Raw genomic sequence first — 16,560 nt, forward strand, 5'->3', positions numbered from 1 at the left:
ACTGAAAATGTCCCAATCCAGCCCACATTAGCTCACTCACACTCAGAACTGCAATGTTTAAACATCCCATTTCTCATTTTACTATTTCTCTAGCTTACCTGGCTTCATACTTCTCAAATTCTACGTTCCTATTATATGCATTGTACAGCTTTAGACGTTCTTTTTGCATTTGTTCACATCAGCAACTGGACATCCTTTTGGCCTTAATCAAGTACTATTATTAAGAACAGTGCTATTCGTACTTGTCTTCTGCTCTTCCCCAGTAGCCAGTTAAGTGCCATCTTACCTGGGGGTCCTGACTATCTCCTTTCATTTTGGATTGTCTCATCATAGTGTTTTTGAGGTAAGAGATTATTATAGCATATGAGTTTATAATTATATGACCTGCACATGATAGAATTTAGAAAAAAAATAGGAATGTGACAGACATCAATATATCTTTATAGGGAGAGTCTGGGAAAAGATAACTACTTGAATGCAGTGGAAACCAACAAAATACAAACATGGGGAAATTCTGCAGTTTAGACAAGGCCTTTAGTGCAGATGTGATTCACTAGAAAACAACGGTTAAGACACAACTACCATCACACTTTCAACCTTGCTGGGTTGTACACTTAATTTTTTTTTTTAATGTTGAGAAATCTGCATAATGTTCTCCTCAGGTCTGAAATGCTTGTTACTTGGAGAAAAGAGGCAGGTGAATATTTTTATTGGATTATTTTTATTGAATTGACACTTGTACTGCTTGCATAGTCTGTAAATGAGCACCGTTTCCTTCCTAATTTCCATTATCTTCAAATTCAGTTGGCCGCTGTCCAGACCTCCAATGATCCGAGGACTGCCTGTCTCATCTTCCATGAGCACCGAGGAGATCTCCCACGAGCACATCACAATAGAAGCAGCAGATAGTGGTCGTGGAAGCTGGACTTCCTGCTCCAGTAGCTCTCATGATAATTTCCAAACAATCCAGAACCAAAAGGGATGGGATCTCTTAAACTCTTACCGCCACACTCATTTAGAAAGAGCCATTGCCGAAGTAGAACCATCAAGCTGCTGTCCTGAAGAGGCTCATTTGCCAGCCAGTGCCTGTTCAAATAGTAGCAGGCAGTCCAAAGCCGGCATGGACTTTGACCAATCCCGGCAGAGCTGGGCTTCCTCAAGTTCCCTGTCAGACACCTATGAAGCCAGCTATGGAACTATAAAACGAAGAGGACTTGACAGCTTAACAGCAGACCAGGCTGAAGTTTTGAACTCCAAAGCAGGCACTGATGGAACTTACAAAACTGTCACTTCGAGTACAGAAAGAGGCCTCATAGGTAAGCCAAGTCCAAAAACTTGTGGAAGCTCTCACATCTGTTATTCATTACGTTTTTAAGCTGTTAAGAAATGGCATTAGCTGAGCAGGGAGTGGATTACATGTTAAACTCTAGCTTGTGCACATGTTTCCAATCAAATAAATCTTCAAAGGATGTGTTTCCAAACCTCCTTGGGAGCATAGGGGGTGGGATTTAAAATTATAGAACAGTACATTTCCTTACTGTCTTACAGTGAAGGGAGCTGGTTTTAACAAATTTCTATGAAACCACTCATTTTCAGTCAGACTCCTTGCAGCTCTTTCTCTGATTAAGACTTCAGGCTCTCGTTTCTTGAGCAATCACCATGTTGAGGCAGAAAGTGTCTAGTCAGTGAATTGAGGCGGAGAGATTCTCTCCAGCTGTTCAGTGCTCCCAGCCTATTCCTCTTGCCTCCAAGACAGGAAGGAAATAGTTTTCCTGGTGTCATTTTGCACTGCCAGAAGATTTGTAAGTATCCAAATGCTGAATTTCTTAAAAAAATGGTGATAATCTGTGCCAAGAAGATTCAAATTCCACAGCAAAAATATACTCATTGTTGTAAAACGAGAAAATGCAGTCTTAAGTGTGCACTACTTGTTCATGGAAGACAATATGTAAACCATGCCAGTTTTTAAGTTAATTAAAACATCACACAGAGATGAAGACTGTAAAAGTGAAGATTATATAGCATAAATCGAAATCGCAATATAAAAATAAAGATCTCCAAGAGTCATAGCACAAATATCCTTTGAGCTTTTAAGAATTCATTCCCCTCCCCCAATAGGAGGCATTCTGGTTTTAAATTCTGCTCTCAGAACAAACAAGATATTTCAGTATAATTTTCTTCATCCAACAAACTTCAGTGGACACATCCTCATGAGTACACACACTTCAGGGGACACACCAAACTCCCTAGTCTGCAAAGCTGTTCACATTGCTAGAGGTAACAGCATGTGTGCTCTCTCCAATGAACTGTGTGGATCAATTCCCACTTGCCAGAAATCCTCAGAGACACTTAGGATGAATGTATGCATTATGCACGGCATACATGCATGCCATTTCCCTTACATGCATAAATTGAAAACATTTGAAAACGTTTGTTGTTCTAAATTTGTAAAGGTCTTCTTGCAGAAGGAAGAATACAGTAGTAGGAGAAGAGGTATGTGTAAGAGATCAGTAATAGGGATATGCCACTGGTTACCTGTGACACTGTGCTTTGGAGAAGATGGGGCCGAGAGGAAGAGGAGAAAGGAAACTCTATCTTCCTGACTTCCTTCCCCATCTCCTCCCTTCTATCTCCAAGTGTTTTCTAACTGGTGGAGAGAAGGAAAGTTACGACTTGATGGCAATGGGCAGGAATAGATCCTCACACAGTTAAATTTGGGGCAGGATTTGGTGGAGCTAATCTCAGTTGCCAAAGCCATCATAGAAGCTTTCCTTAGGTTTAGTTCTGCGAAAAAGAATAGGCTACATGCCCCCAGAGGCTAAGACTTCCAAATCCCCATGACAAGTTGAGGGACTGAGGTTAGCTGGGTATGCTTACTTGAACTTTTGTTCATAAACTTGCCAGGGTTAATGGACAGGAGGAAGAAACATCACAGTTACCACTGGTTCATGCTGCTGCTTCAGGTTAATAACACTGTCCTTAGGAGACTCCGTTCTTGCTGGGAGAGAGAAGCCAACCGTTTATGAACATATATGTAGTCTGCATGTGTTGGTGAGGGTAGATTCAGTGAAGGGGTTCTCCTTAACTATTGGAAAGCCACTCTAAAGAGGGTGACTCTCATGATCACTGCCATATTCTTCTCATATGTTAACCATACTCTAAGGTTGTAGCTGGTTCAAATATTGGTAGAAAAAGAAATAAATGTATCAAGTTCTCGTATGCCTCCTGTCTCCCCCGCTACACTTTCCAATGCCTTATGCTCTCTGATCGTAGGTCCTATGCCTGCATCCTCCTCCCTCAGCTTAAATTACTCAGCTAAACTTCATTGCTTCTATCAGCCATTTTCTGGACAATCAACAGATGCCTGTTTACTTCCCCAAGTCTTTTCTTCCTGCCCACCCAGTACCCCTTCTTATTTTGTGCACTGTTACAGGCCGTTACTTAATAATATCTTAGGTCAAGTATAAGGATATGGAAGGATGAAAATGCCTTATCAGTTGAAATTGTTCACTGTGGAGGTAATTTAATGACTTCCCGGAAGCCCCCAAGGAAGGTGGTGATTATGCAGGTGGGGGGGTTCACTTTTGATTGTTTAATTATTGTTGCTACCTTTGTACCATTGGAGCCTCTTTATGAGCATTGAGATGAGGAAGGGGTGCACTGTGCACTCTGTTGTCCTGTCTTCAAAGGACTTTTTAACCAATTTCCCTTTAGGAAAAAAATTATCATATCTTAGCTATTTGATTAATCAGAATAGAATTAAAGTTCAGTAGTATCATTTAAAAGTATATATATGTGGTACATATCAAAGGAGAGGATAGGACAATTCTGCCAGTAGATAGACAAGCAAAGGGTAATTAAGAATTAACAAACTGAGAACTACCATGCTGACCCCTTTCTCCTCCCTTAAAGCTTTACATGTAGATTATGATATTGCAGTTTAAAAGGCATTGTCAAAGTTCACAAATTAAAAAAAACAAGATTAAATCATGAATAACCAGTTTATTTAAGGGCATCTGCCAAAAGATACAGCGCAAATGAAATCTAATTAACATGTTGCTGGCTGCATAACTTGCTCATCAGAAGGCAATTGCCTAAGACTGTTCTTTTCATGTCACCCTACAGAGTGGAGGAAAAAGCAAATACTTTAAAGGCTTTGGAGATGGGATACCTCTTCCTTTCTATATAAACGCAGCATAGTCAGTGCCATCAAAACATTCTATATCATTGTTCCTAGCCACTCATGCCTTTGTATCACTTACGACTTTTCCTGGCTGTCTACTTTGCACCCTTTTCCCTCCTGGGAATGCACCAATATTCAGCACATTAGCCACACTGTGCAAGTTCAGTCTGTTTAAAGCTATGGACCCTAGTTTTCCTCAATTCTGTTCATTTATTTGAAAAATTGCTGTCTTTCTTTCCCAATATAGTGTCTAAGATGACTAACAATCACATAATAATCACAAAATATAATAATATCACATTGTATAAAAGTTTAAACAGCAGCATCAGCCATATTAAAATAAAATCTAATGAAACCATAATAAAAACAGTAACAATAATACAAAAGGATGATAAAAGACTATTCAAAATGCAACACTAGTTAAAACACTTTTTCAACTATATGCCACCACTCATGGGGGTTACCTAGAGATTAAAAGTGTGCCATATTCTTTCAACTACCCTTTCAGCCCCATCTCTTCTCTCCAGGGTTTTCGTTGCCACAAGGACAAGGTTTCTCACTTGCCAAGTGGTATAACTGCAGCTTTATATGTATGTAGGAGAAAGCCCGAGGGCCAAGATAACTATTTACCTTATGACAGTGATCTAACACTGGAACAAAGCTTGAGATAACCACAGTTCTCTGATGTAGTTGCGTTCCAGTGTTGTTAATGACTAAACACTTAAAGGCCAACTTCGAGGATACCAAATTGATTTTTATAGCCTGTCTCACAGATTGCATCTGATTTAGGTACTAACTGCGTCCAACTAATTTCAATTATTCAGATAACTTGGCTACTTTTGGAATATGACAAAGTGGATCGTCAAAATAAGGCAACCTTAAGAAAGGAACAAAGCTATTGAACCTCAGCATTGCAGCCTAAATTCATTGTAGATAAGGCAAGTGACAAGATTAAATTGGATTATTTAATAATATGGATTAATAGGAGCATTGCTGATGTTAAGAGCTATACAATACTTAAAATAATGGGTCCAAGTACAATTAGCAGAAGGCAAGGCAAACTTAGCCATTTTCCACTAACAGCCATAATGTGGTTGGGCTTCCTACTTTTAGCAGAGCACCAATATGTATGCCTATAGCCAAATAAGATAGTTAACATAAATGCCACAAATGCCACAAGTGGCATTTATGCCACAAGCACATTGGCAAAACTAATTTTTGCGTATCTCTATGCTTTGCTAGCCCTACCTTTTGAATATTCTTTTCTTTTTCTTTCTTTGCTTTTTCATATTTTCAAAATAGAGCTGTTTTTTCTCCCAGTATGATATGATGTTCTTACTTGAAATTGGGAGAAATCTATGGGCTTGAGATAGAACGAGTTATAGAAGTGCAGATGTATAACAGTTCCTATTGCTATTCTCAAAATTTGCAAGCACTTAGGAGTTGAGAACTTGCTAAGCATTGCTTCATTTTCTTTGAAACTAGTAATCTGGCTGCTAAACTGTGAACTTTTTCAGTAGTTAACTTTTAAAAATCCTGACAATAGCATTTATAACAAGAGATTTTACATTTACCTTTTGTTATCAGTTTTCGGTTAGCCATTGTAACATTTCACTGTTTTTTTTCAAATGCTTTTCCCCCCCATTTGTTTCCTTCATTAACATTTCCATTGCTTATTTCTTGTGCCAGTGTACTGTGTCACCTCATCTAAGGAGGACAATAGGTATAGGGAGCCACCGCCCACCCCACCAGGATATATGGGGATTTCTTTAGCGGACTTAAAAGAAGGATCACCTCACCACCCACACTTAAAACCTCCTGACTATAGCGTGGCGGTACAGAGGTCAAAGATGCTGCATAGCAAGCTCTCTAGGCTGTCTTCTGCTCCTCTGAGTAGTGAACCAGTGGCCTGTTTTCCAAAGAAGATGCCTCAGTGGCATAGCCGACAGCCATCCCATCTTAAGCTAGCAGATATGACTGACGCAAATAGTGAAGAGGACGGTATGTTCAAGATCTAATTTGATAGCTATTTAGTCCACTGCTGTATCATTTTGTTTTGGAAATGTATGGACGGATTTATCTCACAGAGACCGCGCGCGCGCGCGCGCGCGCGCGTGTGTGTGTGTGTTCTCGCGTGCGTGTGTGTGTGTGTGTGTGTGTGAGAGAGATCATTGCTTTTCATTGCTTTTCAAATGCCTATTGTGAAAATGAATAATAATAAAAAATCAGCAAACATGACAGTGCCATTAATGATCAATTCAGGCAGGGCTGAATTGAAAGCCAAGCCAGGTGGTTCCTGTAGCATTGACAGTATCACAGGGGTTGCTTGGTTTCAGCCTAGCCTGCAACATTGAGAGAGAAGTTGACAGGTAAGCTGACACCAATCATTACTGCTGCGGGCTAGGTCTGACCTGAATGGCTCCTCTAGTGTTACCAGCACTGCTGGGGTTGGCTCAGTTTGCTCCTGCCACCAACTGACATCCAAAGCTTTAACCCACCAGAAGCTTTTCTGCTAAGTTAAAGAGCCAATCAACTCTTAATTACAAATATAATGCAGCTGTTTGGAACTTGTGGGGCGGAGTGGTCTAAACGTTGTTCCTAGAAGCTAAAAAAAATTCTCAGATTCTGATGATTAAATTTTACCTTGTTTGTGGCCAAAAATGAATTCAAATTAACAGAATAAATAGAGCTAGGTACTTATAAGTTAGTTTTATCAGAGCTAATGTGCAAATAGATATTCACTTCCATATTGTGACCATCCTTAGAATTTTGAAGAATGTCATCAGAATAAAACTGCTTTAAATTGCTGCTTCAGTTGTTTCCAACAGAGGAGCAAACATAATGAAACTTCTTGGTAGCAAAATGAAGCCCCCAACAACCCCGTGATTGGACAGTGCTGTTATTTTATATTTGACCCATTTTCTGAGTTGTTTACACCCTTACACTCATCTTGTAAAAGGCTTAATTCATATTCAGGATTAATGCCTTGCTGCTTTATTTACCTAAATGCGAATCTTAGTAGGTTAGAGAGAGCCAGGGGTGATTTTCTTTTCTTCCAGCAATTTTGGTTTTTTTAAAAAATTTCATTTTTTTCCCTATCCAACCTTCTGTTATCCATTAATTTAGTTGTTTGGCACAATTATTTTGTTTTCTGATTTTTAATTGGATGCATGAATTTCTCTTAACATTCAGATGGTGCGATTTCAGAATAATTTCGACATGACTTTTAAAAGCATTCATCAGTCTCCTCTGAGTTGCTTGCAGTTGTCCTGTCATCACAGTACTGTGTTCTGCAAGAGGGTGTGGATGGATATGCCTAAAGTTGTTCATAACCATCTTGTTAATTTTGGACAAGAGCATATTCCCGGTGTGCATGCCTTTGTGAGGTTACTAAACCTCTGAGGCGCTGTTGTTTTTACCCACTGGCAAGATACCCTTCCTGAACCAGATGCTAAAAAGCTCCCAAAATAACATGCTAGAATGCATTCTCATAATGCAGAATGACCAAATTTTGACCCTGAGTTAATATGAAATTAAATTGCGTTGACTAGCTGGCATCCACAGTGCTATTTTAAGTGTGATCATGGTAACAAGAATAGAACTTTGTTTAAGATTGCATTGGTGAAAATATAAATCTAGTCTTCCTTGGAAAGACACGATTAGTAAAATGATTCTTCAGATCCTAGCTCATAATTACAAGCCCTTGAGGAACCCAAGCATCAAATGCCTTTTAATTAGTATTTTTGCGTTATGATGGATTCTTAAAACAGTTTTTTAGCAATCCAGTATTTTAGTATTTTCCCATGCCTCAGCTTCAACTTATGTACCAACCTTTGGATCCAAGCAGTAGGGTGTAGGCATTTTTTTAACCCAATGATGATTTTTAAAAAATGCTCTAAGCATACAGGTTTGGTAAAGAAAGCTGCCAAAAGAAAACCATTTGATAAGCAGTGATGTGGGCCTAGATTTGGCATTGCACCTCCCTAAGTAATTTCCAATTTTAAAGCACTGTGTCAGAAAGGACACAGTATTATGATGATGCTAGATCCGTTTCATTTTGACAATTGCTTTTCCGTGTGTATGATCAAAATCATATGGGGTGTATAACAGGAAGATTTGAAAATGCTTACTGATTGATTAAATTCAGAAAACCTCACGGGCAGAGATAATCAATTTACATGGAATTGCTGTAGGGGAAGAATGGGATGTGATCAGTATCAGTATTTAATAAATACAGGAGCAGTATGCTTGTGGAATCAACAGTTTACTTTGTGTTTCTTCCTTCACAGAAGATGAACAAGTATCAGCAGTCTAGCCTTTGCGCTTCCTGGGAAAATTGCTTCAAGTCACAGTAAGAGGAAGGACCATACAATCCTGTTAGCTGTAGCTGACAGCTTGCTGCTATTGACTTCACACATTGCATTCGCCTCTGTTCTGAATGAATTATGAGCTCTTTTCAGTCTACTATCATTGGCTCAACAGTCTAAGATACCTATTTATGTAGAAGAAAGACAAATCTTTCCAAGGAATACTGACCCTGTAATGCAGAAACCAGAATAGCAGATGGACCAATTTTTAATGCATTGGGGCCACCCAACACTTGGGAAGTTTTCTTATGTAGAAACTCTTAGAATCTTTTGGTAGACTGCTCAAATATTTTCTATACAATTACAGCTCTCACTCGAAGAATGTTATTTTATGTACGTATGGAAGAACCTGCAAAGCTTCAGCAAAACCATGGAAACTTCTGCAGCAATCCGAAGAGTAATTTATTAATTTGGAGTTTATATAAGGTTTTTGTTTGTTTGTACATGTATTTGGAATGCTCTGGTTGGCTAATGTGAATGCTTTTACAAAGAAAATAAGGTAACAAATTATCTTGATGTTAATGAAATGTTTTATGCTAGCAAAACACTTTTGATTTCTGAGGAACTGGATGTTCACAAGTGCAGCTAGAGGTTTACACACAATGCAACATAAACCTCTTTTGTGAAATGCCAACCCTTTGAGGTGTGTATTTAAGTGTGCATTAATGTACATACAGTAGTGAAATGCTGCCATCTATTGGTCCTGTATTTTGAAAAGGGTGAAGTACATGTGACCGTCCTTTTAACTATCCAATTTTCTAAAGAAATACCTGTGTTTATCTTCCACTTTTCTTTTTTTGCCCTCCAGCAAAAGTGAATCATGGTATCTGTCTGCATTTACAGCACAATCCACTGGGAAGCCCTCCCGTGCAGATCTCACTGTAACAAAAGGAAAAAAGCACAAAGGAGAATGTGGCTGCTGTGTGAATTGTGCCCTGAATTTGTAACCTGTTGCCACTTCAGCAAAACTTGTACTGGAGAAGTACTTACCATGTCAGAGTAGCCAGTTTGAGATATTCAGAGCTTATGAGCAGAAGTGCAGAAATTAGAATCATTAGATTCATGTCCTCTTCATTTGTAACACCACCCACAAAATCTGATTTAGTATGTGTACACTGGCATGCTTGATTTCTGATGAGAGCCAGCAGAGCTGCAGTTTGTCTGCAAGTCATACCTTCTGACTTACAGCCTTTTGCCTGTGTTCCAGATGTTGAGGCTGCTTGTGGTTGCTAGGTGGACGGAGAAGATTTATTCTGCATCTACTCCAGTGCACATTCTGTAGGTATGAATTCACTTGATCCAAGCTGAGCTTTTACATTTGGAGACAAGTTTTTGGCTAAACTCCAGTGTGGCTTAGTTCTAAGTTCTACCTTTGCTGATAAATTGTAAAGTTTCTCTGCAATGGTAAAAACATGGATTAATACATTGAAAGGTGAGGTTAATTATTTCAGCCTTTAGGAACTGTAGCTCATCATAAGATCAATGACCATATTCTTGAGTATTTGCACTGCAGAGCATTTTATTTTTCCCTAAACATACTGAGCTATAAGATCTTTATACTAAAACAAGCCAGCTGTAGCAAGCACCTGTGACATTAGTATTGCCATGTGTTACTGTACACAATGACCCACAAAAGCATTTTCCACTGTCATTGGACTTGATAAGCATATTTGTGGTTAGTGCCAAGTGAGAAATGTGCAACCAAGTTCATCCCTGCAGTTTTGTTGTGCTTTGAAGTAATTGGAAAGCAGCAAGAAGTCCCACTGCTTCTTGAGTGCTTCTAAAGGCCATTGTGTCTGGAGGCATGAGCTCCAACCTGAAAGAAAGATGGGGCAGACCTTATTCCTGTAGCTCTTCTGGAGCCCAGAACAACATTAGTTGAGAGATTACATCTCCCTTATATTGAGAGAGAGTCAGGACAGGTAGTTCCTACAAATTTGACTGTCTCCAATATTTGTGGACCTTTGGCCATAAATAAAGTATAATGCTAAGGGGAAATGAAACACCATTGTTTATCATTAGTCTAGGTTGTGGTTGCATCTTTATTTAGCCAACCAGAGTACATGGAAAAAACCAAGAGATATTTTCATTTTTTTCTCAAGCAAATAATGGTGGCCCAATCAGACATCATAAATGGACATGAATGTGTCAATGTATATTTCAAGTTTACTTGTAAATCTTAGTATCATAAATGTTTACAGTCTAAGCTAGGGGGAGATGCTTGTCTATTTTACAGGTGCCTCAGAGTAACTTTTTACACCAATTTCTAGAGCTTTCAGTTGTTTTTGGGGGGAGCAAGACAAATGCAAAGTATTCTGGCAGAATCCAAACACAAGCACCAAAAATAAAATTGAAATTCTAAAGCCTTCTGTGTGAATTTTCCACATGGACTTTGGATAGTGCTAGCTCACTAGCAGGTGTGTTTCAACAAACTTGTTTCACCTTTCTGGTGTCTGTGTGCCCCTTGGAGTACTCCTTATTTAGATGCCTTGTAACATGAATTCACAAATCCATGAAGACAGAACAGATGCTACCTAATTCATAGTTTCATTGGCTGACCATATATCAATTATCATTACTAGCCTTAAGTATCAGGAATAAATAGTTGAGACAACTGTCTGCCTTTTGTCCCATTCATAGCCTTAATGGAAAGAATAATCTTGTATAGGCCATAACAAAATAATATCAGGATTTGAGTAAAGTTGGCATCTGTATATCACAATGTGGACATGGGCATAGCATCCAGCTAGTATTTCCTACATAAACCTCATTGGGAATCAGTGGGAGTGCCACAACAGCACAACTCTTTCATTTTGGTGTGGCTCATATATCCTGAATTCTTGGTTGATTGTGTCTGGCCACAGCCCTAGACACCAATAGTGGTGCAGGGAAGAAACGTGTACAGCCAGCTAGTGAGAAAGTTCATTGTAGCTGAGTATTCAGTAATATGGGACAAACTATGGTTCACTTTTAAAACAGCAAATTGCCTATTCAGACAACCAATCAGATGTTGTAAGAAGTAGGGGTGTGCACCCCCAAAAGATTAGGTTTCCTACTTTGGGTTTACCTGAAGCAGAGAAAAAATTGGGGAAAGCTCAAATCCTGAAGTGGCAAGCCACTTCAAGTTCGGATATTTAAACCACTTCAGGATGATGAGGGAAGATTCAACTATTGTTTCCAATGGGAAATGCCGCTCCCAGCTATCCGGGGGCCTGGGAGGGATTTTCTTCCCTAATAATCCCAAATTTGCAGGGGATCCTCTCCTAACCCTCCTCTCACAACCCCCCCCCCAAGTTCCAGGGAGATTGGACTTTTGGGACCATGTTATGGCCCCCAAAAGAAAGTGCCCCTATCCATTGCCAATCTCCATTGTTCCCTATGAGAAAAATTGTGTGTGGGAAGGTTCCTAGGTGGTCGGGGGTGACATTTTGCAAGCAAAATGCACCAAACCTGCAGGGGACCCTTTCCAAACCCTCCTCTCGTGACTACCCAAGTTTAAGAAAGATTGGACTTGTTAAGGCCTCCCAAAGAAGGTGCCCCAATCCACCGCTGATCTCCAGTTTCCGTATGGGGAAAATTGGAGGGGGGGGTCCTAGGTGGCTGGGGGTGGCATTTTGCAAGCAAAATGCACCAAATTTGCCAGGAACCTACTCCTACCTGTCCTCAAGACCCCCCAAGTTTTAGGGAGACTGGATTTTCAAAGAGGGTGCTCCTAAATTTTTCTTAGTGTGATTCTCTTGTGTGAAAGTTGGTTCTCATAGGGAACAATGGATATCGGTAGTAGATAAGGGCACCTTTGTGGGACCATAACATGGCCCCCAGAATTCCAATTTCCCTGACAGTTGGAGGGTCTGGAGAGGACAGGTATGAGTAGGTTCCTGGCCAATTTGGTGCATTTTGCTTCCAAAATGCCACCCCAAGCTAACTAGGACACCCCCCCCCCCCAGTTTTCCCCATAGGGAATAATGGAGATCAGCAGTGGATTGGGCACCTTCTTTGGTGGACCATAACATGGCCCCCTGAAATTCAATCTCCCTGAAACTTGGGGGGAGGTCTTTAGAAGATAGGTAGGGGCGGGTCCCGTGCAAATTTGGTGCATTTTGCATGTAAAATACTACCCCAGCCACCTAGATACTCCACTAGCAGCAGAAGCACCGTTTCCTCTTGTCGTTCCTTAGGAATGGCAAGGGAAATACTGCTTCTGCACTACCCAAAGCTTAGTGAAGCATTCCAAAGTGCTTCAGTAAGCTTTGCTTCAGCATTCCTGAATCACTTCAGCAATGCTGAGGCTGATACAGGAATGCCAAAGCATCCCGAATCAGGGTTAAAAACGTACACACCCCTAGTAAGAAGTTCAGCACCTCTACTGGAACAGGTGTTTCTCCCTGGGATATGCTGTGGCTTTCTAAGATTGTAGCTACAGTTGCCAAAAATAAGTTTGTAAACCTCATGCCTTAGCTCTTAGCAAATACTGTTTGTGTGTGTGTGTATTTGAACAATGATTCAGGACTAAATGCTAACCTAATGTGGTGATTTGGGCCAAGTAATACAATCTTTCAGTGACCTCATATATTTATTTCAGCTTTTAGGAACAAAACTGAAGGATCAAAGCCTTCTCTCTTGAGAGTAATTGCTTTCCGCTGATTAAGCCCAGTGCTCTTCATATTCATGCTGCTGACCAAAATCTGACAGGCTTCATTGAACCAGTCACAAGTTTGTTGTTTCCACACCAATAGCATCAGTAATTCTCCATTTTAAAAAATAGGTTATTTTCAGAACGGGTGCCTCTCTTGCTAATCATTTTCTCTTAATATAAAGCAGGTAATAGCATAGCTATTAGCTATGCTTTAAATAATCGAGCTCTCTTGACTGCTTCAGATTTGCACAGTGCGAGTTGCCTCAATCTGTCCGTGTTCTGGCCTTGATATGTTTGCTTACCTTTTTTAATCTGCTGATCACATTGATCAGTGAACACTGGTCAAAATGAAGTGAGGCTTGGGTGTGTACAAAGAGACAGAATACCCTTTTAAAACCAATTTATATAAACGTTCTTTTTAATCCTCTTCTATACTCATTTAATTCATAAACAGAATTAGTTACAGCATTTACTGTGCTGTTTCCCATGTTATGTAATTTCCATTATGCATTTGAAATGACTACTTCTTTTCTTTGTACATAGCAACTATCCATCTCTCTGCATTCTCACAATATATTGTGAGTTAATGGAGACCAAACAGGATATATCTTTATGTGCACTAAGCTGTAACTAATACTCATTTTGCATCCATATAGTTATATGAATTAGAAAACCGTGTTGCTCAACATATAAATGTGACCTGTACATCACTTAAGCGTGCCAGTTGTTTGATGATGCTGGGCTTATGATGTCAGTGAACTGTGTTGCAAAATGTGCATATTATTGGGATAGAAAAAATGTTGCTCTGAGTGTGCTAATGTTTCTGAAGTAGTAATTGGCAGGTGTGCATGTGCTCATGTGCACATCTTATCCTGACACACATTTATCACCTAAGTTATACTTGCAGTGTCAGCCTGGTGCTAAAGTGGAGAATTTTGTACAGACCTCAATAGAGATGGTTGTTGAATAATCATTTGAAATCACTTCTTAGGACATGTGCCGCTGGTTATTGAGAATATCATGGAGCATCAAAGAGATAACATCTGTTGAATGAATCCTCTCTAAAAATCTTCAGAGAAGGTAAAACTTGAAGAAAAGAAACTTGGTCCATTCAATTTTTCATTCTAATTATTTATTTGTAGGCAGCGCCACAGATAACACAATCAACATTTACTCAAATACTACTTTTTTAATACTGCTTTCTAATTGCCTTCAAAAACTGATTAGGAAAAAAGGGAATACTCTATTGGGTTAATGCAAACCATTTTAAAAGGGGGCAGGGAAAAACAAGTCCTTGCCTCACCCCCATCCCCATGTTGTGCTTGTCATTGTCTTGTCCTGATTTTTGTTTATATATACATGGAATGCAGTTTAGCTTGATATTAATGACATTTTGCATATGTGAGCATATGGGCAAAAACTGCACAGTTGTAATGGTATTCTGATAGCAATTGTAACTGCACAAGTCAGTGATTGTAAAGTATTCTGTAACAAGCAATGTTTGTCTTCTATTTTTTGATACCTCTTACACTTATGTCTTTTAGAAAGACAGTGCCTCTGTATGCTTTTTTGTATTTTTACTGAGTGATTGTAAATATTTGTTATATTTTTGGTTAAAAGAATGTTTAAAGTACTGTTTAATATCCAATCTACTAATGTTGTTGGAACTAATAAACGATCTGCTTAACATGAGACTACTGTGTGTGGCACTTTTTTTCTTACTCATATCATTTTGGAATCCAACCACTTCAAATAAGAGATGACTTATTTGAAATTGAGATTGAATTTGAGATTGCACTCAATAGTGTGTTATTTTGTTTTCTAATTTCCTCACCCAATAGTGTTTCTAACATTGCTTGTAGGAAAGATCACATGTAAAATACAGAACTGAAGGAAACTTTTATAATGGGAATATTGAATAGTGTTCTGATTCTTTTTGATAAACTGCTGAAGTTTCAAAAATGCTGCATTTGTCCAAATGCCATTTCTTACCTTGCTTCTGGATAACAGAGACCTTAACTTGAGAAAAACTATTTCTCATAGTCATTCAGAAATGGCAGAAATTTTTAAAAGTCTGATGTTAATTCTGAGATGCTAAGGGCTGAATGAAGCCTAGAAAAGCCAGTGGGCACTTTTGAAGTTTTTAAGAAAGGGTAGCAGGTTGCCACAGTGGTGGCACCAATCACAAAAAATTGGGAGTGTCCTTGTAGGAAAGCTGCAAATGCTACAGAGTGGGTACTGCCTGCATGCAAAAAGCAATGCCTCCTGGACTTTTCTGAAGTGCCTTCTGCACACAGAAAATACAGAATGTGTGTTTTCCTTTAGAGAAGAGGTGTTGCTCAGTTTCAGTTTCCAAAAGAATGTCTTTGGTATAGAGGTTAAAGTACCAACCTAGGATCTGGAAGAACTGGGTTTGAATCCATGCTCTGTCATGGAAGCTTGCTGGGTGACCTTGGGCCAGTCATGCACATACATACAAACTCACAGAGTTTTTCTCTGTCTGAGAACTGAAACAGCCCATGGTAGTAAATAGAGATAGGCACGGAATGAAAAAAAACCTGCTTGGTTCGTGGTTCATTAATTTCCACGGAACACAAACTTGACAAACTCACCCAATTTCCAAACCGGTTCAGGGTTGGGGAGGGCAGGACAGCCCTGTTCATGCTCAGAGAAAAAAGAACCCTTTTCCCAAATACCTCCCCAGTCCCCAATCAGTAAGAAAAACAAGAAAGTAAGAGAAAAGAAAAGAGGCTTTTCAGCCCCTTTTCCATCAGCCAGAAGTGCAGGCCAAAGATCCAAGTTCCAGTCCCAACACCACAGCCAGCCACCAAGCTCTCCTCCCTCTCCCACTCTACAGAAACTGAAACCAGGAATCACACAGCTTCCCCTATTTATGGAAAAAGCCAAGAGATTGAACAATACAGGAGCACTCTGGTTGGCAGAAAAACCTGCCTAACATGGTTTTGGAAGGAAGAGATTGGTGTTACCATGGCTGCTGAAGGCCCATCTCCTCAGTTGCCTTGGAAATTCTCCCCCCCCCCCTTTCCTGGCTGAATAGGCCAGAGTGAGAGCTCTCTAGTTGGCAGGGACAGCTGCCAAGCAAGCCTGGAGGCCTGAGATTGGGGGCAAACTAAAGACTGCCACCATTGCCTGGGCGAGGGAGTATTTGACACCAAAAGTGTCCAACCCGGCAACGGAACAGTAAGAAAAATTTGTTTGGTTCAGAAAAACACAGTCCCACGGAATGCATGGTTCTTTGACCGGCCGTTCCATACGGAATTTTGTTCCATAGTTTGTTTTGTGCCCATCTCTAGTAGTAAACAATACTAAGGTGAATGGACCAGTTGGTATGGTTACAACTGTTAACCCAGTTT

At 39.8% G+C, this 16,560-nt stretch overlaps 1 protein-coding gene across 1 annotated transcript in view; it reads left to right on the forward strand.

Annotated features, from left to right (window-relative positions):
- Window positions 1-14,880, forward strand: part of RAPGEF6 (Rap guanine nucleotide exchange factor 6) — a 235,473-nt gene extending 220,593 nt beyond the window's left edge. The window contains exons 29-31 of the mRNA XM_054979018.1: window positions 805-1,316; window positions 5,873-6,184; window positions 8,473-14,880. Of these exons, the coding sequence (XP_054834993.1) occupies window positions 805-1,316; window positions 5,873-6,184; window positions 8,473-8,498 (850 nt within the window). The 3' untranslated portion in view covers window positions 8,499-14,880. The remainder of the gene's footprint in view (window positions 1-804; window positions 1,317-5,872; window positions 6,185-8,472) is intronic.
- Window positions 14,881-16,560: the final 1,680 nt, after the last annotated feature.

The sequence above is a fragment of the Eublepharis macularius genome, chromosome 4 (assembly GCF_028583425.1).
Source record: "Eublepharis macularius isolate TG4126 chromosome 4, MPM_Emac_v1.0, whole genome shotgun sequence".
Classification (NCBI taxonomy): Eukaryota; Metazoa; Chordata; class Lepidosauria; order Squamata; family Eublepharidae; genus Eublepharis; species Eublepharis macularius.